General features: G+C 40.4%; 1 protein-coding gene across 1 annotated transcript in view; it reads left to right on the forward strand.

Annotated features, from left to right (window-relative positions):
* The window catches only part of LOC120226015 (succinate--CoA ligase [GDP-forming] subunit beta, mitochondrial-like), a 31015-nt gene extending 8580 nt beyond the window's left edge, over positions 1–22435 (forward strand). The window contains exons 2-3 of the mRNA XM_039224206.1: positions 3751–3871; positions 22128–22435. Of these exons, the coding sequence (XP_039080137.1) occupies positions 3751–3871; positions 22128–22243 (237 nt within the window). The 3' untranslated portion in view covers positions 22244–22435. The remainder of the gene's footprint in view (positions 1–3750; positions 3872–22127) is intronic.
* The last annotated feature ends 926 nt before the right edge of the window (positions 22436–23361 follow it).

The following is a 23361-nucleotide window of genomic DNA, read 5'->3' on the forward strand; positions in this document are numbered from 1 at the left end:
CTGGAAAAGCCTGTTTGTGAAAGCACTTAGGAATCTTCCAGGAAAGTCTCTTGATACTTAAATATACCTAACCCCTGCCTCTTTTTTTTTTTTTTTTAACATTCTCTTTGCCAAGAAAACACAACAAAACAAAAAGACTACTACATGTTGCTATTGGTATTGTCATGGAACAATTAGTGGTTGTCATAATGAATGGACACGTGAGGCACACGTGGAAAATTGGACATGCTTTATAAATGCTAAATAATAACAGTGATGTCATGAGGCTTTCCTTTGCAAACTGTCTTAATTTCATTCTCAGTTTGAGATTGCAGATTACAGTAGTTAATTATAGAAATTGGTCCAGAGTGAAACCTGGAATCAGATTTCTGTTAAAGTGCATGACTATAGCAAATTACATATAGTGGAAGAAAATGGCATCATCTCTCGTGGACTGGGGTCTTGCCACCACCCCTGGGGGTGATTTTCCTCCCAGTGCTCTGTGACAGGCCATGTGGTCTAAACAATCGCCTTTCCCTGGGCTAAGCAGCCTGTGTACTTCCGTGTCTTGTCAGTCTTTTAAAAGCCCTGAGTTGTTAGTATAGGTCAGACTCTTTCTCCTTTGTTTCATCACTTTCCCTTTCACATTCTTAATCTCTCCTTCTCTCTCTCTCTCTCATCCCCTTATTCTCTCTTACGTGGGCTATGCTTTCATTTCATGTTCACTACTTTCATGAGAGGCTGCCTTCAACACCTGCCTTCACCCTGTTCTGGAAAGGGAAGGACTAAGAAAAAGAGCCAGGTACTCATCCCTGACGTCTGGCATGTACACCTCCTTCTCCATTTAGTCTGTAGGTCCTAAATGAGCTAAGTTGGTGGTAGTTCTGCTTTCATCCTGGATGCTCCCTTCTACCTGAGTTCCTACTCTTTCCGTGTCTTGTTGACCAGACATCACCTCTCAGAAAGCCTCTGGAGTAGCAGCAGTCTGCATCGCTGGCCCTGCTCTCACCTTAGCTCTGGGACCCTGGACTGCAATCACCAGTTTACTGATGTGGCTCTCAGACTAGTCTCTGAATTCCTTGAGGACCAGGAAGGTATCTTGTTCTCCACATCCTAAGCATTTATCTCTGTACCCAGTATAAGGAAGATGGTCATGAAGTGTCTGTTGAAATTAATTTAATTCATTCATTCTTGAAAACACTGTTTATTAGGTGATTATGCTACGACATGGATTGTGCTAGCGCTGATGGAAAAACTGCATGGCCCCTGTTGTAGAGAAGCACAAAGGTGACCCCTGCCCCCCAAGGGAATTGCATGCTAGCAGTGTGGTTGCAGAATGAGGGGCAAATAAACATGAGTAGAACAAGGGCAATTAATCATTCCTTCACTGTTAGAAAAGAGGGTGTTTTCTTGGGATCATTACCAGTATACATGCTTGGCTTATTTTTAGCAACAAGTTGTTAAATGAAGAGTATTTATGTATTTTAAAGAGTATCTGTTTATAATACTAGATGCTCATTAAACACTGTGAGATGCTGCCATTTGAGAGAATCTCACGGAAATATGAGCACCACCAGATCCAGAGCTCACATTTGACACTCACTGCAGGGTGTGCACCCCCTGAACAGCCCTGAGACAAGAAGTCATGACCATCTTCTCTTCTTGCTGCCCACCTCCTGTCTGTTGAGGTGAATTCACATAAGTTTGTGTGAGATGCAACTAGTCTATAAAGATGGGTGAAACCCAGCAGCTATTCGCCCTAACCTAATGAAGGAGGAAAAGTTTTCCCAGAAGTTGTTGACCTCTAAATTCATCCATAAAGAATGTACAGGTTGAAACGTGGCAGAGGTCTACAAATGCCAGCCTGTGCTTTACCAGAAAAGCCTGGTTTTCCTACATAGACCTGAGTGAGCCTCAGCAGTTACTAAGTTTCTCTCTTGGACCCCGTGGAGTCATTATTGCTCTTGAGTGTTTTTCATTTCATTGTTTTGGCAAGTTCCTCTCCATCCCACAGCTATTTGGAAACTGCTGCTATACCAAGGCTCAGTGCTAACAGCATTTAATAGCTGTCATTAGAAAGCAAGCTTCTGCTTACCAGTCAGCCTGCTGTGAATGTTAATGGGAGATTTCTGATGGGGGAGTGGCCCCAGCCTCTAATTGGTTTGAAAAATATTGCTCATTTATTTTATTCTTAAGACGTTACCTTTTGACTGAACTTCACTAAGTTTGTGCTTCCATTATTTTCCAATTCAGCGTAGCTGTTGTGTACCAAACAAGGCTTTCTTATTTCTTATGTGCTATCTAGGTAACCTATTCATTCTCATCATGCTTTGTTGAAAATAAATGCATGTATAAATATACTTTAAGTACTTGGCTGTCATGTACTAAACTGTTACATGTATTATCTCATTTAGGCCTTCCAATAAGCTTGTAGACAAAGTACTGTTAGTCCCATTTTTTGGCAGGACACCATGTTCAGGACTGGGTATGCCGCTTGCAAGATTCAGGTTCTAGGATATCCATTCATGAAGAATCAGCATGCAAGCTAGAGAGCTGACTTTGAACCTCACCACTGCTACTTGTTAGCCATGTAACCTCGGAGCACATAATGTGAATTTTTTTTGGGGGGGGCGGCTTTCTCAACTACAGAGGGCTAATGTTCACTGTACTTACCGAATAGGGTTCTGGCAAGAATAAAAATTTTCAGTGAAGGTTGATATAATGGGTACTTTCTGAAACTGTTAAGTGCTGAACAAATACCAGGCAGCGTTTCCTCATATGTTTTGTGTAATAAATTTAGCATATTTAAATAATAGGATTTTAAAGTGGCATGCAACACACATGTATATGCTTTAGTGTACCCTAATTTAACTGTGATGACATTGTTGGAATTCTGATGCCTCCAGCTTGATGAATAGCCTTTTTCTCTGGGTGTTATCAATTAATCTAGGTAATGAATTCTCTTCATTATCTTGTTCTTCAAGTTAATTATACAGGATTTTCTTAAACCTATTTATCAAGTCAGGATATTTTTTTTCCTACATGCCTTTGAATATGGAATACATACAAACAGGTTAACATAATCAGTTTAAATTTACATTTCTGAAAAATTCCAGTCACTGGCTTGACTTTACTCGGATTCTTACTTGTGATAACTTGTATCTCATTCTTTTAGGACTCATTTTTTTTTTTAATCAAAAAAGTTGTTATCTAAGATAATTAAACTATCTCTGGTTTTTGAGAATATACCTTTAGCATATCAAAGACATAGTAAGGAGGCATGGAAAAGCTTGAATCTTTACCTATGAATACAAAACAGCAAATAATTGGCCCTTAGTTTTGAAATATTCTGTAAGGTACCCCGACAGATAAAACTTTGAGTGAAAACCATGGAGGGAAAAGAAATAAGTGCATGAAATTTTAAATGACACCACTCATCAATACACAGTTCTAGACAACAACATAAGAAAAAGAAAAACCAGAATGGTATGTAATAAATGGATGGGGATTGATTTCACTTTGAGTTGAGAGAAGTGAGTAATGGAAAAATATGGGTTAATATGGTAATGGTATGTATTGACATTTACTAATTCAGTAGTAAATTTTAACTTTCTTAACATTTTGTGGGCCTTCTGTTTTATATTTTATATTCTATGTTAAAACAACAACAATGAGGAGTCTTATCCTAATTGTCTCTATTATTCAGGCAGTTATTGTTGAGAATGTCACCTAGCAACATTTTGATGGAGACCTTCCTATTTTTTATTTCAGGTGGAAGCCATCCTTGTCAATATATTTGGTGGAATTGTCAACTGTGCAATTATTGCCAATGGGATCACCAAAGCCTGTCGGGAGTTGGAACTCAAGGTGCCCTTGGTGGTCCGTCTGGAAGGTGAGTTTCCACAGCACCCATACCCCTTCTCCAAGACCAGGCAACCAGCATGGTTTGTACTCACAAACTTCCTAAGACAACGTAAAGAAACCTTGGATTAAATAAGATGAAACAGAGGCTCTGCAGCAATGCTTCCCCTGGTCTCTGTCAGGTTAGTAAGGACTGCAACTCTCCAAGAATGGCATATGTTATGATTCTCCAGATTTTCCAAACTCATTCGAGGGGGAGCCATTTTATTATGAATCCTTTCGTAAGATGAGTACTTTGGGAAAAACAGGCTGAAAAAGGCTGCTCCCAGAATTATTCGGCATGGGAGAGCAATGCCTGTCGAATCCTCTCAGGATTCCTTTACTTGTTAAAATCAAGGACCCTAAAGAGCACAGGTTTATTCTGGGTTATAACTGTTGGTGTTAGTTAATTAACTAACTAATTAAATTATTGAATTTACAAATTATTTTGGTAAGAGGTAAAACAACTTGGAGCTTTTTGAACACTTTTTTTAAACAATTTTTATACTCTGTATTTTATGTATAAATATATATGCTGTATATTTTATAAAAAATATCTTTTAAAAATTTTAGTGAGAATAGCAGGAGTGTTTTAATTTTTGCAAATCCCTTTAGCATCTAGCTTAGTATTCACTCCTGTGTTATAGCTGTTGGAATATGTTGTTTTGGTTGAAGTGCATGAAGAAAATATGACCTCATGGACATATCTGTTTGGAAAAGGAAGCCATTTCCTAATAACCGTTTCATATACTTGTGAATTTTCTTCATTGTTACTACTCTAAAGTTAATAGATAGTAGTTTCTTTTTAAAGATTAGTTTTGGGTGAAATCTGACACTATTTCAATGGACTTTTCATACTCTTATATTAAAATCCATTGATCTGTCTTGCACATTTTATACATGTATGATTTGCAATATCAGGCCCTGATTCATATTAAAAATATTGGATTATGTAGCTCTTCCCAAGTTTGGCACATTTCAATATACAGTATCAAAAAGTTCACATTTGTTTGTATCACACCGTTCTCATTGGAAAGACCTCTAAATATTGAGATGTTGTCAAGGGTGGTAGATGTATCTTTTCCAGAATTGTAATTTTCACTTCAAAGCATGAATTTTATTATCAGTCACACAATGGTCAGTTGTTTTCCTTGAAGTAACAGCCTGACTTAACTCATAATTGAGAAAATGTCCACCATATCATGAAGTCAGGATGACCATAGTGTGTCCGTCATCCTTCTAAGAAAATCCAGTGTTCCATGGGAAATAGGGTGGTTTGGCTTGCCACTCAGACAGCTGCACAAACACATTGTTGCAGAAGAGCCATCAGAGTTCAGTATGCCCCAGACTTGCTCTCTGTGTGTTTGCCATTTGGTCACAGAGTACTCAAGAGACCTGTGCTCAAGGGCTGAGATTTAATAAAATTAATATTTTGAAAGAGACGCCTGGGTGGCTCAGGTGGTTGAACATCCAGCTCTTTATTTCAGCTCAGGTCATGATTCCAGTTTTGTGGGATTGAGCCCCACATCAGGCTCCGTGCTAAGCCTGGATCCTGCTTAAGATTCCCTCTCTCCTTTCTGCCCCTTTACCCTGCTCGTGTGCTCGCTCTGTCCCTATCTCTGTCTCTCTCAAGACATAAACTAAGTTCTTATTATTTTACTGTTCACCAAGGACATTCTTACCTGAAAATGGCAACTTTTTATTACAAGTTTGTGGTGGTGAAAATACAGTGACTAATATAGCTTGGTGCTACTGCTTTGATTCCACAGTAACATGCCAGTAGTTTCACCCTCTTCCATTTTGCTAAATCAGTGCAAATGCCAGCAGGATATTATTATTGTTGTTAATATAGACATAGTTTTCCATCAGGAACTTCCCCAAGGTTCTGGGACGACACTTTGAAAACCACTGTAGTAGAGAAGCAAAAACAGGACTTTAATGTGAGAACTACGCAGAATGCCCATCCACATGACCAACATATTCAGATTACAATGATCAAGCTGGCCCCTGGGCAAATTTCTGCAGCACTATGCTTGAGACAGCTCATTTTCCCCAACTTCTGAGCTGGTGCCATAATTCCCTAGAGATCTCCTTCCCCTCAAGATAAAGTCCGGGGATATTTTGACCCTGCTCTGTATCTAGGTCGTTTGAGGTCAAGATTCCAGAAGAACTGCAGCTTGGGGGTTTTTTGGGGTTTTTTTTTCTGTTTACTTCTTTCTGTTTCTTTTTTCTCTCACTTTCTGCCACTCTCCTTTCACCCTGAGCCTCTGTGCCTCACAAGTGTAGATCTGCACCATATGGACTTGAAAGAAATATGATCACAAATAAAAATGGAAATAGCTGGAGCACCAGTTGGCAGAGGTCAATATGGACATTAAAACATATGAATGAATTACATCTTCTTAAAAATGTAAATGTGACCTAATTCATCCTTATAGAAATAATTTCAATAAAAGGAAAATTAGTGGCAAGGCTGCAATGAAAAGAAATTGGTCAAGAAGTTAGTGGGTTCATCAGTGTAGATATAATTCTAATTAAAATGTTGTCACAGTGTTTTCAGGATTTAAGTGACCACTGACCCTCAGGTTCTCAAAGTCAGCTCTCCTTGTGTTTTTAAAGGGGAGCAAGTCTCTATAAGCAGATTAGACTCATGTCTGTTCCTTGGGGAAATGACTAGAAATAAGTGTGTACTATGGTGAGCTCATTCCCTTCTAGTGATCCTCACTCTGCCTGTGTGGTCAGCAGAGGCCCATAATTATTAGTCATGAGTACATTCATAGAAAAAAAGATTACCCCACTTTACTTTTTACTTTACTTCCTTTAGAGGAGCACCTCTTTTATTTTCACCCCACACTTATTGTTCCAGACATATTAAGTGATCCCTATCATTTAACATATCCTTATCATGTGTATCTGGAAAATACACATGCTAAAATATGCATAAATACCACTTACAGCATTTTCTCCCCAGTATCTTTGTTGGCTGTATCAGAGGTCTCTCTGAGATCCTAGGAAGAAGCTTTGAAATTTCTGTTTGTTAGACAGTCAGATGTGCATCTTTTAAGTTACTGTACTTCCAAGATATATGCTTGTGTTTTTTTTTAATTCATTAATTAATAAATACTACGTGCAGGTCATTGAGCTTGAGACATTAGGATGTATAGAAATGTAAAAAAAAAAAATGTCAGTTACTAAATAAATGGGGAAATACAACAAAAAGAAAAAAGAAAAATCAACAGTACAGAATATTAACAGGTGTTTGCCCTAAGAGACTCTGCTTCTATCTCAGTAGCAGTAGCTTTTGAGGCATCCTAGAGAGTCACCAGCACGGCCAGTGGAATCTTTGCAACGGTTGATACCTTGCAATGTCCACTGTATCATGGAGAATTAAATGTGATGATTCAAAGTAAACTCAAAAAGGATACTGTCCCCCAAATTTACATAGGCTAAAAATATCCATGGTGACCTTCTTTGCGACTACTCTTCTTCACTGTAATGGCCTGTATCCCATAATAAGCCTTGAGGGCCTTTTATCAAGAGAGAAAAAGCAGGAAAGCTTCTGACATTTCTGGACTCCTAGCTGGTGTTCTTTTCTTCTTCTTATAGGAATTAGTCTCTTGTGTGAAAAATGCCTCTCACACTCAACACGGTTTGTTCCAAGGACAGTAATATTTTACCATATGTGATTTCTTAGAGATCAGCAGCCCCACACCAAGATCAAACCAGTCCCTAAGTTGTGTTCATCTTACGTAATTAATAATAGAAAGATTAAGAATTCTGTTTTAACCCTACTCTCGGCACTATTCATAGACAACAAAATGCAGAAAATTGGTGATGGTATTACCCATAAAGGTCCTATAAAAAATAACTATAAATAAAAATCAAACCAGTGCTCTTTATGTTAAGGAAATGTAGACTTCTGTAAAATATGTGTCCATTAAGCTGAGTGCCTGTGTAGCTCAGCCCACTTTCTTTGGCATACTCTCTTTTTTAAGCTTACTCAACATTGACTACTATAATTATAGCACATTTAGAGATGTGAGTTAGAGAAATATTATAAAAGCAGACTTTCCAAGTTGAGCATAAGTTGAAATAAGTAAGATTTGAATCACTGGAAAGGAAGGGGGAGGGAATTTGGTATAGGATCAGAAGCAAGTCATCAGATCTGTTCCATACTTGGCCTTTGGTACTGAGACCATAATAGTGGTAAAACTTGATACCTAGGACCTGGGTAGATCAGAAGGCTGTCCTGGGGAGAGTAATGGCTTTGCAGCAACATGTTATGGCTAAAAAAAAAAATAAAAAACAAAAAAGGTGGGAAAATCATGTCAGTAACCAACGTCTGCAACATTAAGTAGTATCTTAAACCTAAGCAGGATTGCCACATAGAGGTAAAAGTAGAGTAGACAACAACAAAGATAGAAATGGAAATGAGGGGGTGCCTGGGTGGCTTAGTCAGTTAGGTATCTGGCTCTTGACGTCAGCTCAGATCTTGATCTCAGGGGCATGAATTCAAGCTCTACACTGGGCTCTATGCTGGGGATGGAGCCTACTTTATAAAAAGAAAAAAAAAGGGGGGGGGGTGGAATGAAAGGGAAAAAAAGAACCTTGGATTTTAAACCTAATGGCTGGAGAATGAATGATGCCATGGTTGACAGACTTGGGAAAGTCAGAAGGGGGAACTAGTTAGAGAGAACAGGGGAGAATGTGACATAGGGATATAATCATCCTTAGTTGAGGTGAACCTGTAATGTCAGATGGGACATTTATTTTTTGAGGTAGAGATGGAGGAATACAGGGAATGATCCAAGAAGTGTCATAGAAAAATGGGAAAGTCAACCCATTTTGAAGTCCCCCAGTAAACCCACTCAGATCTTGCTCCATTAGAGATTGGTCTCCTGCAGTACAGTTCAGTTAAAAGGAAAAACCAACCCAAACCAAAAATCTCCTATTACAGGAAGTCTGGTTCTCAGTGCTTCCAGTGGCAAACAGTTGCTAACTATGGGACCTTTTGAGGAATTTCTCTTATGCTTAATATAAATTTTCCATTAGTTTCCTCTAGGTTGGAATACAGATTCTGCTCCTCCCACAAATCTCTGTGCATTCAGTTATATTTTACCCAACCTTAGAGCATAGTACGGACCTTTCTTTGTTTCTAATTAAGCAACTTTTCATCATCTGTCCTGATGGAGTAGGACCACAGAGTGGTATGAAGAGGCAAGAACTTTGTGGATAATTCTAGTGGTAGTTGCTATTTAACTTGATAACACACTATACTTTCATTTTAACTGATGAATTTTTCAATTATATTTATTCATGTTAATGTTCAAATTGGTGTGCATTCCTAGAATGCACACCATCATCTTGCTAGTAAAAGGGAGATGGGAAAAGATGTCCATCATGCCAGCATCTGTGATAAATAAATCTTAGCGACCCATAAAAACTAAGTGTGGTAGAAAAATTTTACTGGAGTCTGAATTGCAGTAGTAAATAATTATTATTGCTAACATTTGTTAACTTGCTAAGTTTGAGATACTCTGATACATGGCTATAATAGTCTAAATAAATGTCACACTTTTAATGACCAAGATAACAGGCATTTCAAAAGCCAATGACAGATTTTGTTAGAAGTGTCTACTTCCTATAAATAAAGAAGGTAATCCCTCTTGATTGTTATGTGCCCATTTGGAAGATCCAAGATCCTTTCCATTATTCTCACTGATTTGTGACCCACATTTTCAAGATTCCATTGCCACACACAGTGTATTAGAAATAGCTTGATGAGGAAAGTTTTAATCAATCAATCAGCCTTGATTTAGTGAGATTTTGAGGACGAATCTTTGTTCTCAGCTGTATGATAAGTACAAGCTGTTCTACCAGCAGATAAGGAAAGGATTACTCTCCTCTTTGAAAATGGTAACTTCATAATTACATGTATTTACTTGCTTTCTCACAACACAACTCACCAGCTGAGACATAGATTATTTTTATTTAAAAGACTCCTTGGTAAATTGAGCAATCATATTTTGGTGGTGGAGTTTAGTTTTTTAACACCGTTGTTTCTGGCATAAAGAACAAATAATCTGAGGTGTTTATTTTTTTTTTCGTCTCTGAAAAATATATATACTTGGCACAAAAGTTACCTAGATGATTAATTGAGCCCAACCCACAGTACTGTTGAGAAAAACGTACAGACATTTGTTAACAGCTTTGTATCTCCACTGTGCAAGGATGTTTTAGCCTAAGCTTTGGGTTTGCTCAGGTAGTTTTACTGTTCTAGACCAAGGCTTGCCAGTATCATTAAAGAATTTTTTTAATTTCATTTTTTCTTGTTATTGCATTTAAATCTGCAATCATCTTCTATAGCTTAAATAACCTGAAGAGGAGTATGCTTTTCTCTCAGGTGCTCATTATGATTGCAAGTTAAGCTATAAATATAATGAGCCTAGATAATTGATAAATCAGATCCTGTTTCTCTTAGTCAAATCGTTCAGTTTGATTTTTCTGTACCTAAAGGTTTATTTCCGCAACATAAACATTTTGCTTCTCTTTTGACAAATATCTTTCAAAACAAGAGTCCCCTGTGATTCCCTTCCTTATTCTTATCAATCTCTAATGTTCCCTAGACTTTGTTTATAGTTGTTGAGAACATAAATGTCTACAAGTCTGACATTTCATATTTTGTTTCTTTTACTTCTTGACCGAGGCACCAGCAGCTCTTTTCTGTGGATACTTCCTTATTCTTGCTCTCTGAAATACTGACACATTGGAGCCACAGGCAGAGCAATGCACATCTAGTACCTTCCTAGCACAGACACAGTAAAATTGCCATGTGATGCTTTAGTCTGCTGAAGAGGCAAAGAAGCCTCAAGTATGTGAAGTAGAGGAAAGCGTTCAGTGGCAGCATTACAGATTTCAGCTGCGTCCACACACTTGGCAGCCGTCCATTCTGCGAGTCTTCCATTATGCTAGGGTATGAGACCCAAGAGAAGAGGGCAGTAACTATTCCTTTGACTCCCATCGTAAAAAGCAGCATTGGCACACTGACTGTAGCCGACTTGCTGGAAGGACTTTTCATTCAGGGTATTTGAGCTGTAGGTTTGCTGCCGAACCCCAGAGTCATCAGAGTATAAGGGAGTCTTGGCCAAGGGACAGCATGATCTTGGGTGAAGGGAACGTGGTTGCCCAGCAGGGCCAGGGGCTGAAGCCGTGCCTGTTAACATCCCCTGGCCTCTTAGCACATTTCTTAGCATGTGCTCTGTACCGAGTTTTCATCTTCTCTCCTGTTCTCAATCTCTATTCCCTTGCAAGGCAAGGTGAACCTGTTGCCCACCTCCACCCCCAACCTCCCTAAGCACACCTCCCCTCTACTCCTCATTTTGCCTGGCCACGGGCTGCTGTTTGGTTAGGTGCCCACCTCAGTCTAGGCGGTAGTCCTTGCTTCAAAAACAAGGACACTTGTTGTCTCCATGGGACACTTGTAATCAGGAGGGGTTTTAGAGAATGGCAGGTCTGTGGACTGACACATCCTAAGTCCTGCACATCACGACACCACGTTCGGCTTTGTGGGTGTTTTCTGAGGGATTTAGTCAGTTCATGTCTCCATGCCTCAATTTCCTTATATAACACTTGAAAGTCAAATTTGATCAGCCACCAAAGAGAGAGAACACGTTGCTCAGAAAGGGGACACACTGGTAGATTCTGTTTGTCCTACTTGACAGGCGACAGGTGTGTCCTGTGAATAAGACTCTCCGAGAGAGTGCCACCTTGAGGCTGTCCTAAGGCAGAGCCATCTAGGAGGAAACACTCCACAAGAATGGTTTAGAACAGGCAGGACATATAAATAGCTTTCATCTCATGCCTTTTGTTTATTGATGGTGGCTGCCTGCAGTGCTGGGCCAAGAAAGATGCTAAGACCGTATCCCAGCTCAGTGGAAAAGAGCTCTGTGGTCATTGTCTTCCGCAGTTTGTGGGAAAGGAAAGTGGGGGTACTTGAGCCAAGTATCAGCCACTGTTGATTCAAAGAGAGTAAGAGTGGGTAGAATTTTCTGTCCTGGAAATACAACTGCCTGCTGTATCAGAAGTGGGAAGCAAGGGAACCGCAAGCTGGAAAAGCTCTCGATGAGGCTGGGTTCTTATGCTCTACAGCCATGGGGCCAAAACTTTGAATTGTATAGAGCAGAGGTCTGCAGACTTTTCCTATAAATGGGCAAACTTTAGGCCTTGTGGGCCATGTATTCCCTGTAGCAGTAACTCACCTCTGCCGTTGTAGCTCAGAAACAGTGTACACAGTATAGGAATGGGCATGGCTGTGCCCGGATAAATCTTTGTTGCAAAGACAATGGGACATAATTTGCAGCCTGGTGTAGAGAAGAGACCAGCAGCAAAGCCTAGAATTCTGGAAACTACCCATGGTACCTGAGTCTAAAGCCTCCTCCATCCTCAGCTCCAAAAGATTTTTTAAAGATCAAAAAAAATATGGTGATAGGAAGTTCTGAGAACCTTTCTTCTCAAGGAACAGATTAGCAGTGAGATCCACTTGGCCCTTCCCCCACATAAGTACAGAATCACGGGCAGCGATGCAGTGATGTCACTTCTCAGCAGCATGGGAGTGCCAGGGTCAGGATTTCAGACAAAAGTTCCACACTGCCAAAGTTACCTTTGAAAATTCCTGAAATCATGCCTAAGTTAGAATATGCATGAATTGAAAGCCATGAGGTAGACTTAAGCAAGGCATGAAAGGAAGTCTGTCCAGATGTTTAGGAGCATAGAACTCCCATTCTTTATGAGAATAGCCCTGTTTTGAGCAGGTACAGAATCGTAGGACATGCTTGCTTGCCAGAGAATTCATTCCATTCCGTACATTTGTTTTATGTTAACATAGATGTTGCCTTTTTGAGTTTTTACATGATTGAAAGCAAAAGTATAAGCACCTTGCATAAGTCCTCAGTGAATATAAATTAGACTTGTTCTAAATCTGGTTTGCACACCCTTCTTGGAAACACTGTTGAGAAGACCCTGGCCATCAGCTTCCTGCCACTTAAATTGGTGGTTCCCAAAGAGCATCACAAGAATAACTGTCACACTCACACCCTCAGAAGTAGTTTCTTCTTACCGTGGGAGGAGAAATCACCAAGCAGAATAGGTGTGCACAGGATATAGCCCCACAGGATGTCTTTTATCATTTTTAATTTTTCTAAAATGTGAGGGATCTAAGGCATTTCTATAAGATACTCTTCCAACTACAGTAACTTCCCAAAGTCGCTCAGCTTCTCGGTGACAGCCAGGTTTAAAATCTCCATTTCGTCATCTGTGAAGTAGGAATAAAACTATGGCGGTCTCATGGGGTTGTTGCAAGGAGCAGATGAGTTTTACAATAACCTAGACAGTCCTTGGGCCAATAAGTGTTGGCTGCCATTAATACTCGAGCTCTTGTTTGTAACCCTACCAAGGGGGGACTCTGTAGGCTGGGAGCGATGTGCCGAGCAAGGTGTTAGATATTGGGTGCACGTCATCTCTGACAAGCAAGGATTGCTGATGCAGCAGGACTTTTACCTCCGATTCTCAATGAATTATTCCATTTTTAGCAGTACAATAACAAGACAAAAGAGATGTGATAAGTTATCTAAATTTACATGTCACCAAGAAAATGGACCTCTTCTATCTGGTTGTCACTTGAGAATAATGGAAGAGGAGCAAGGGCAAAAGGACACTGAACGTTTTAGGAGGAATCTCCTGCTCTGTAGAATTTGTTTTTTTCCACTGACCTCCTTTCTCCCCGGGGCAGAGGGGGGAAAGATTCGATTACTTAGAGCGGAGGTCGGAGTAGTTTAGAATTGATGGGCCATACTGACTCTGTCACAACCGTTCAGCTCTGCCTTTGTGTCACAGAAGCAGCCATTGACAATCTGTAAATGAATCACTTTGGCTGCATTCCAAGAAAACTTTATTTATGGAGACGGAAATTTGAATTTCATGTAACTTTCATGTATCACAAAATATTATTCTTCTGATTTTTCCAACTATTTAGAAAGAAATGTAACAACTATTCTTAGCTGACTTAGAATAGCCCTGATTTAGAACACCAGACCGAGAGTCAGACCTATACATGGTTCACTGGTTGTTTCACCTGAGCAAATCACCTGACATTTCTGGGCCTCAGTTTCCTCTGGTAAAAACAAGAGACTTTCATCCTAAAGGATCCTTAGGATTCCTCCTACCACTTAAAAGGCCAAGTTGCATGGTTGTCACGTGGCCTTGCAGTCACGCAAAACTGGGTTCTAGTCTTGGCTTAGCCTTTGACTTGCTGGGGGACATTGGACAAGTTCCTCAGCCTCCCAGTACCTCAGTCATCTCACCTGTAAAATGGGGATAAAAATGATGTCTTTTTTTAGGGTTGCTATGAAGATTGAAGTGCTATGATAATTGTGAACGCCTTAACTCATGTATCCAACACATATTTATTGTGCCTAGTGTATATACAATAAGTGCTAACTGTTCCATTCTTTAAAAAAAAAAAACAATTCCTATTATAGTATTACTTTTTAAATTAATTAATTAATGAGAGAGAGAGGGCATGCATGAGCAGGGGAGGGGACAGGGACAGGGAGAGAGAAAATCCTAAGCAGGCTCCAGCTTATCACAGAGCTTGATGCGGAGCTCAGTCTCATGAACTGAGAGATCATGACCTGAGCCAAAATCAAGACGCAGACACTTAACCAACTGAGCCACCCAGGCGTCCTCCAAATAATGCTGTTTTAAAAAGCTCAGTTTCTATATACTGTTAGACTAGAGAGTAATTTTCTTCACAACCCAGTGAAAAAAGACTGGCCTGGGGGGGGGGGGGCGGTGGTGGTGGTTACAGACCCACATTTTGAAGAAAACCTTGTGATTTCTGTCCACTACATTGATCTTGTCTCCCAGGTCTCGAAAGCAAAGAACAAATTTTGATAAATTAACCTTCATCTCTCTTTATAGCTCTCTCACTCCACCTGCTGGCAGGAAGTCTGGTAAAACATGCACAAGTGGAGAATTTTAAAAACTTCATAATTATTCTTTTGATAATATCCTCTGTTGGCGGAGCAAGATTTCATTTTATAATCATTCCCCTTTGTCTGTGTATTGCCATTTTTAAGGCATACGTCAGGTAGGTAACCACTTAGCTTAGCAGCTTAAAGCAAGCAGATGTTAAGAAGTGCTTGAAGTTGAACCAGCGTGAGTCAATCAGTTATCTGTACAGGTGGTTATTAAAACTGTTGTCCTGCAGCCTCATTAAAAGGCAGTGCAGTATTTAATAATATTTAGAACATGTCAGCAGCACTATTTAAATGTGGGGAAGAGCTCAATTTCCTTTGTAACTGGGTACACAGGCATAAACAGTGTCTTTGGAACTCCCAATTCCGGGTCGGAGTTTAAAGCAGCTATGATGGTTTACTGTTTAAAAATAGAGGCAAGGAAGGGGGTGGGGAGCAGGTGTCAGCCACTTGGTGAATCAAGAAGAAACCAACCTTGAATATTCAAAGAACAGAATTAATGAAAGGAATCCACACACAGCAAGCATTCGCCCAAGGCTTCCCCTGTTTCTCTTTTCTTTTCCAGTGACCTCATTTCCAGGCTGCTGGGTTTCTTTTTGACCCTCTCCTCTGTGCGTTCCCCCTTCCCCTTCCAGCTTCTCTCTCAACAGGAAAGAGGAAGCAGGGTCTGTGGGCAGCAAGACCTGCCCTGGCTTGGCTTCTCCGCGGCGAGGTGGGACTGGGCGGGCTCACCTTGTGTCCATTGTTCTCCGTGCCTCTTTCTTTTCATGTGTCTTCCCCCTCTAGGTTATTCCTCATCTCTCTCTATCTCTATCTCCCAGTCTCTCTCTCTCTCCACCCCACCCCCACCAAGCCGTTTTCCTTCCCCCCGCCCTTCTCTCTCCTTTTTCTCTGTCTTTTCCTTCCTGTCCCTCTCCTTCCTTGTCTCATGCTGGGGTTCTGAGTATGCCTAGCCTGTGCTTAATAATTAAGGCTATAATTAAAGTGTAACTGGAAGCATAATTAAAATTCACTTTAATGGATCCTGGAATTGTGAAACAATTAGGCATTTTGCTATGGCCCTGCAGGCACAGCTGGAAGGAGAGAAGAGCACGTTTTCTTGGGCTCTGCTCTACCCCCTCTCTTCTGGCCCCAACTCATGGTTGTTAACCTTGAGCCAGGCCTCCCTGGCCAGGAGGGACAGAGGAGTGATGGCAACTTGGAGTCGTCCAAGGCACTGCGCACAGCCAGCTGCTATTCAGCCCTTCTTAGAGAAAGAGACCACTAGAAAAGCCCCTGGAGAAGCCGAGAAAAGTCAGGAACAGTCACTCCTTATTTTCCCTTAGGTGGTTTGGGGCTTCTATTTCAGTCCTATAAAAAAAAAAAGGGGGGGGGGTATTTGGGAGTGTTGAGCCAGCAAGGTGATCAGGAAAGCCCCCTCCCACACCTCACCTCCTCAAGCACCTTTGGTATGTGTGAGTCCATCCACCGTCATTCAGTCCATCAATAAGTCCATGCTGTGTAAAGGATGCTGTGCTGAGCGCGGGGATCCAGGTGGGCCAGCCTGACAGAATGTCAGCCTTCACGAAGCTTATGTTTGGTGAGGATAAGAGAAACGTCAGTGAGCAGTCCAATAGTGCTGTGCTTCCGGAGCTACAAGGTTCTCTGGAGGCTCATTTATAAGCCCCTGCTCTAGTTTAGGGGCTGTAGGAATAGTAAAAAGGAAGGCATCACCAAAGATGCCATTTATTTTTATTTTAATTAATTATTTTGAGAGAGACAGAGACAATGTGAGATAGGGAAGATCAGAGAGAGGGGGAGAGAATCCCAAGCAGGCTCTGCGATGTCAGCACAGAGACCAGTGTGAGGCTTGAACTCACGAAACTGTGAGATCATTACCTGAACCAAAACCAAGTCAGATGCTCAACTGACTGAGCCACCCAGACACCCCAAGAAATGCCATTTAAACAAATATCTCATGAATGTTTGAGTGTCATCCAAGGAGAGAGAAGACCAGAGTTCTGGAGGACTCAAGGCCAAAGGTCCAGCATGTCTGCGAGTTCACAGATTTCTAAGTCATAAGTCATTTCCATGTTTGGGAATACCTGATGCTAAGTTAAGTCCTGAAGATGTTAATTAAGGAACTGATTTAGTTAGGTTTCTTGGTTGCAAGGAAGAGCGACTTGATCAAGTAGTCTCAGAAACCTAAAATGGTTAAGAGCCTATTTGATCAATACCCATGGAAAGGATCACAGGTAAAACTGAATAAACAGTTCTCAGAATGGACAGCAGCCATAATGAAGCCAGTCCCCAGGAAGAGAAGGCATGGAGGACAACCTCAGGAGCATCATTCCAACAGCCTGTGCACTTCGCTCCACTCCTCTCTGCATGTTTGCACTGCCTTTCTCTCACCTGCTTACTCACGGCTGGTTAAGTCCTTGTCATGGTATTTTCCATTTCGTATAAACTACCCATTCAGATTCTCAGCAGAGCAAACCTGACATTGCATAAGCTAATGACCAGCATCTGTATTTGGACCACGCTTGGATGAGATACAGTCAACTTGGGAACAGTCCTTGTCTCCCTTGGGGCGAAGATCACTATATGGTCCCTCCTCGAGCAGGGGACAGTAGGTAGGGTGGGTGTAGCTAGGCAGGGAGGCTGCAAAAAAGCAGATACCTAGTTGTACCTGATCCTTGCTCTTAAATAATTTATAGCATCATTGAAGTTTAGATGATCTCATGTGTGGGAAAGTGCTACAAATTTCAAATTGTAAATTTGACTCCTCAAGCAGGAGTCACCAGGAAGTCAAAATAGAGTGGGAAGTCCAAAGAATTTTGAGACTGCACCCTGCCAATCACTAGGCCTCAGTGCTCTTGACCAAAGAATAAATAAATGAATAAAAAGCACTCATTTATAAAGACCAGACTCACAAGGTCTTTTAGAAACACCAAACTCACAAGTTCAAAAGCTCAAATAAGTAATGCGGGAAGACTGGAAAACAGCTTTTTTAATTATTATTATTGTCATTGTGATTATGATGACATCATGCATTTATAAAAATCGTCATCCATGGTTCAGCATGGATGTTTCAAGCATTAGTTCCAGAAATCATTCAAACCAGTGAGAGATCAAGTTCAATTTTCATTCAACTACTTCCTAACCATTCCCAGCCATGCTACTTAGCCTTTAGCCTTAAACTTACCTGTGCCTCAGTCCTCCTCCTGTAAAAGGAAGATAATAATAGTAGCCATTTCAGCGTTGCTATTGAGTAGCAAATGAACTAATAGAACTGAACAATGCATGACGCCTGCTAAGTGGTAGCTGCTGTTATTGCTTCTGTTACTGTTACCACTGTAACAGTGCTGCTACTGGTGCTTCTAATTCTTGCTGCTACTGGTGCTGTTAATTCTTGTACCATCTCGGTTACAGAGAGAACCTGACAGGCTTGGCTATGATCTGTGTTCACAGGAGGACTTTCACCAAAGAAAGTAGAGTCACAGATGTGGAAATGTTCAGGCAGATGAATCTGCCTCTTGATGCGTGGGGTTCCTGGGAGCTGTCTGTTAAGTTTGGAGGGTGCCCTAGAGAGAAAGGAAAGAGGGAGAAGAGCCTTTCTGACCCAAATTTAGATTCCTTCCCTGGTTGATAAGAGGACAGGTAGGCAGAGAACTCTATGTCTCTGTTGAAGGAGATAGAAATTTACATATTTAACTTTCATTGACCTTCTGGCCCAAAGACCAGTTCCATTCGGTGTCAGTAGGACTTTGCTGCACACTGTGTCATTATTCCATGAAAGCCCCACCTACAGATTAATGTCAGAGTTCCTTAGCCTAGTATTTCACACCTGCCACAGTCAGATCCTCTGTTCCACTTTTCAACCTCTGGGACCTTGTCTGAAACTTTCCAAATGAATCAAAATGAACACTTAGATTGGATTAATGAAATAATAAATCTTCACATCTGCATTAGGTAACTACTGTGCAACAAAATGCCCTGAAATTCAGCAGCTTTAACACAAGGAACATTGTTGATCTCACAGGTTTTTTTTTTTTTTGTGGTGAGGAATCTGACTGTGGCTTAGTTGGATCCTTTGATTTAAGGTCTCAAAACTGCAGTCAAAGTGTCAGCCGGCGATAGGGTCATATCAGGGCTTGACTGGGGAAGGATCATTTCCAGAAGCATCATTGTTGGCAGGATACAGTTCCTCGTGGGTTGTCAGGATGAAGGCCTTAGTTGCTCCTTGGCTTTTGGCTGGAGACAGCCCTAAATTCCTTGCCTCATGGGCTTCTCCATAGGGCAGTCCACAATAATGGCAGTTTGCTGCATCAGAGTGAACAGAGTCAGAAGGAACAAGAAAGAAGTCATGGGCTTTTGGAACTTAGTCTCAGAGATGACATTCTATCACTTTTGCTCTTCTTAGTCATGAGAAGCAAGTTGCTGGTTCCACCCACAGCCAAAGGGATTACACAGGGCTGTGAACACCAGGAAGTGGGAATTGACCATGCGAGAGCCATTTTGGAAGCTGCTTAGCACCACACTTAAAAAGTAATATGTCAGTTAAAGTAATGCTGGCTCCTGTGACAGATAAATGTTGGAATGTGAGTCTTAATGTAAATAGAAGGTTCTTTCTCATTCACATAAAGTCTGAAAGCATGAGTGAGTAGGGTGCTCTGCTCTACAGAATTATGCTGGTAACCATACTGAAGGAGGCATTGCCATGTTCAGAAAGATGATTTCCAGAGTTGTCTTGGCTGGTGACATTCCGGAAGGCACCCAGGGAAAACCAAGTGACTGCAGGAGCTCTCAATGGCAATTTTTATGGTGATGTATTTCATGGTGCTCACAGGCTCTTGGCCAGAACTAAGTCACAGGACCCCACATAGCTGCAAGGGAGACCTGGGAAATGTAGTTCCTAGTTGGGCAGCTGCTTCCCAGCAATAGCTGTCCACTGTAGAAGAGGAGCACGTCCATTGTAGAAGAGGAGCATGACTCTGGCTGACAGCAAGCTAAGTCAGCCACAGATTGTAGACATTTACAAAATCCTTTCGCGTGTATTATTTCACTTGCTTCTCTTCACAACCCATGCTGTCAGCATTATTATCCTCATTTTATAAACAGAGAAACAAACCAGCATATCTTTAGAACATTTAGGGTTGTATTATTACAGAGAACAGAATGCAGGTTCCCATCACTGCCAGGTACAGTGTGTCTCTATGGAAAAGTTCTTTAACCTCTCTGTGCCTCTGTTGCCTCATCTGTGAAATAGGGACAGTAAGATCTAGGCATCATCATCATAAAGATTTCATATGCTGCATGGAAGTCACTTAGCATTATGTCTGGCATGTGTTTTAGTTATGAGGAAGATGATCATAATGTTATGTCTGGGGATTAAGAAGTTGAGGCTTAAAGGTATACATAATTTACCCAAAACTATACAACTAATCTACAACAGAGCCAGGATAAGAAGCTAGGGATTGTTTGGTAATGTTTATTTATTTATTTTGAGAGAGAGAGCACCTGAGGGAGAGGTAGAGAGAGAGAGGGAGAGAGGGAGAATCTCTCCTCACTGTCAGCAAGGAGCCCTTGTCTGGGCTCCATCTCACAAACTGTCAGATCATGACATGAGCCAAAATGAGGTGTTAGATCAACATTTAACCAACTGGGCCACCCAGGTAATAACTTCTTTACCTTTTGAACTGTTGCTTTCCATAGAGGACATTTAGCAGATTTCCTCTGGAATACAGCAATGAGTTAGCCTTGAACTAAAGACGCAATGCCCAGTGTCCCCTTTCCCACAGCTGTGGTGGCCCCAGGCTCCTGGGAGAATCCACACCACATCACCTTGTTAGCACAACTGTTCCTTTTGAACTTGGCCTTTGCCTTTTTGTATGAAATATGCCGACTAAGTGCTTCCCTTTTGTTTGTACTCTTAGGTCCTCCAAGTCCTATATTTCAAGGTCTTTGTATATAAATAGGCTCTGCTTTGCTAACTAGATAAAAGCACAGGAAATGATGTAAGATGAGGTATTTCATTAGAGTCTTAAATTTTACCACATTTCTCCTATGGGCTTGTTTACTCTGAAAGAACAGAAAAGCATTTTGCTTTGCTAAACAGGTTGCAGAAGCACACCTCTGGGTGGGGTAGCTTGGCCCATAAATGCTGAAATCCACCAGAAATGGGAGATGAAGATACACCATCAGATGCTGCAGTGCTCATTTTGAATGACTCTACCCTTTTTGTCATATGGAGCAGGGAGGAAGTGAAAATACATGTGTTGAATACTGTCATTGTTCCCAAAGTGGTAGATTTGTGGCCATAGTTGGACAGACTCTCATAACATTAGTTTCATGAGATCTTTAGGACATTTGACTTATAGTATGGGCCAGAACACATTAAATCCACTTGACTGTAGATTAGCAGCTGAAATGTCAGTTTTTATCAGTAGAAAAAAAATGTTCATTAGTCTCAGGCAATTCCTGTCTTTCATCTTGTTTACTAGCCAGACCACCATGATAGAGATCTTGCCACATAATCTTCCCTGTCAGTAGTGTTGATTAGAACCTATATTTAATTAATTTCCTGGCACAAAGCTAGATAGGAATTAGTCCTGTGCATCTTCAGGGTTACTTTCTATGTTCTATGTATGCCAACCCATTATACCGATTTTCCATTCTCTTGCTCATATTTTACACGTAGCTTTTTCTTTAGATTCCCTATTCAGATTGTTCAAGCAAGGGACACATCCAGTTCAGATTTTCTTTTTTGATATCATTTGACCAAGTAGTTTTTAGTCTTTCTTCGTTCATAGTCTTATAAGAATGTCATTATCTGCATTTTTTAAGTGCCAGAAAAAAGTATAGGTAATATATTTTTATGTATGACATATTTTATATATTTATATTTTTATATAAATTTATATAACTAGAAGTTTTATTATATAAATGTGTAAAAAGTCTCTATATGTTTATATGTACTTATTTTTATCTATTATTTTTGTATAGTATATACTTTGTAATATCAGACATTTGAGGTGATAAAAGGAAGAGAGTATATTTTTCTGTGGATATGTCTAAATAGCCAAATCTGTATCATAAAAAAGCTGAACCTGAGCTGTAATTAAACTGTGTTTGTGAGACCTAGGTCTTGCACGATTTCAGGTTGTATGAAACTTCCCAGGGCACCACCTCCGGTTTCATTTCAGTGACTCTCCGTACCCCCTGCCCACCTTCTAGGAACCAATGTCCAAGAGGCTCAGAACATCCTCAAAAACAGTGGACTCCCCATTACTTCAGCTGTGGACCTGGAGGATGCAGCCAAGAAGACTGTGGCCAGCGTGGCTAAAAAGTGACAGCTTTGTCCTGACCCTTGGAGGAAAAAGTCCATTGTCCCATACAAAGGAATGATTCTCTCATCACTGTGAAGGAAATGGTCATTCCATTGGGGAAAAAAATGGTTGAGGGGATGACCCATAATCACTCTCTGAAAAATCTTGAATCTGCATTTTCTTAAATATATAGCCCACCTAAGTCATCTGATTTCACTTACAGTCTTCAACATTCTATTCTCATACTTTTCGGTCATGGTAAGCCTGCTCAGTAGGCATTGCTTGTTGCCAACTTTAGAGGAACAGTCTATTTGGCCAAGCAGTGTGTGTATATACAGAATTTGAGATCAGACCAATTCTACAACAATTTTTAGTAATAAAAAATTCACATGCTCTAAAAAGTCAAACAAGATTACATTTAACAGGTTAACTTTCAAAAAGGCACAGCTAAGACATTCAGAACTATTATACCCTGCAACAGCTTTTACAAGTTTCTAATTCCAACACACTTAGAAAATCCATGAATGTTCCAAAATATGTTATTTTTACAGTGGAAGATCTACATTAATATCCCACACATATATTCTACCATTTGCCTTAATACTGAATATACTGTTTACCTCACACTAAAAATAAAGCCAGAAGCCTTATTTATGATTTTGGAATAGAAGCTTCTATTTCAACGTCAAAACCGAAGAATGCTGATTCTTAGGGAAACCTCCATAATTAAGTCCTTTCAAGACGAGACAGCACTGAAGATCAAATTATGTTGTGTCAGCATCTTTTCTCCCCTCCTTTTCCCCTCCAGAATCTACCAGCTGGGAAAATGTAATTGAGAGAATGTGGCTTTTTCTCATAATGTCCATTTTTTTGGTGGGAAATAATGAATTAGGTCTTTGTTTAAATTTTGGTAAAATTCTTATCTGCACATAAATTTAAATAAAATCCTACGTTTTGTAAGCTCTAAGATCTGTGTATTTCTCATGTTAGTTTCATCCCTCAAACCATTTTTCTTGTATGTCTTAGACAAGAATCCAAAATTAGAGAATTTGGGGGGTTATTCCAAAATAATTCCAGGGTTATTTCAGTTTCAGTCAGCTTTATCAACAACCATTTCTGTTAGCAGATTATGCAGTGAAAGA

Source organism: Hyaena hyaena, unplaced genomic scaffold (genome assembly GCF_003009895.1).
Source record: "Hyaena hyaena isolate Hyena2069 unplaced genomic scaffold, ASM300989v1 scaffold_1555, whole genome shotgun sequence".
Lineage (NCBI taxonomy): Eukaryota > Metazoa > Chordata > Mammalia > Carnivora > Hyaenidae > Hyaena > Hyaena hyaena.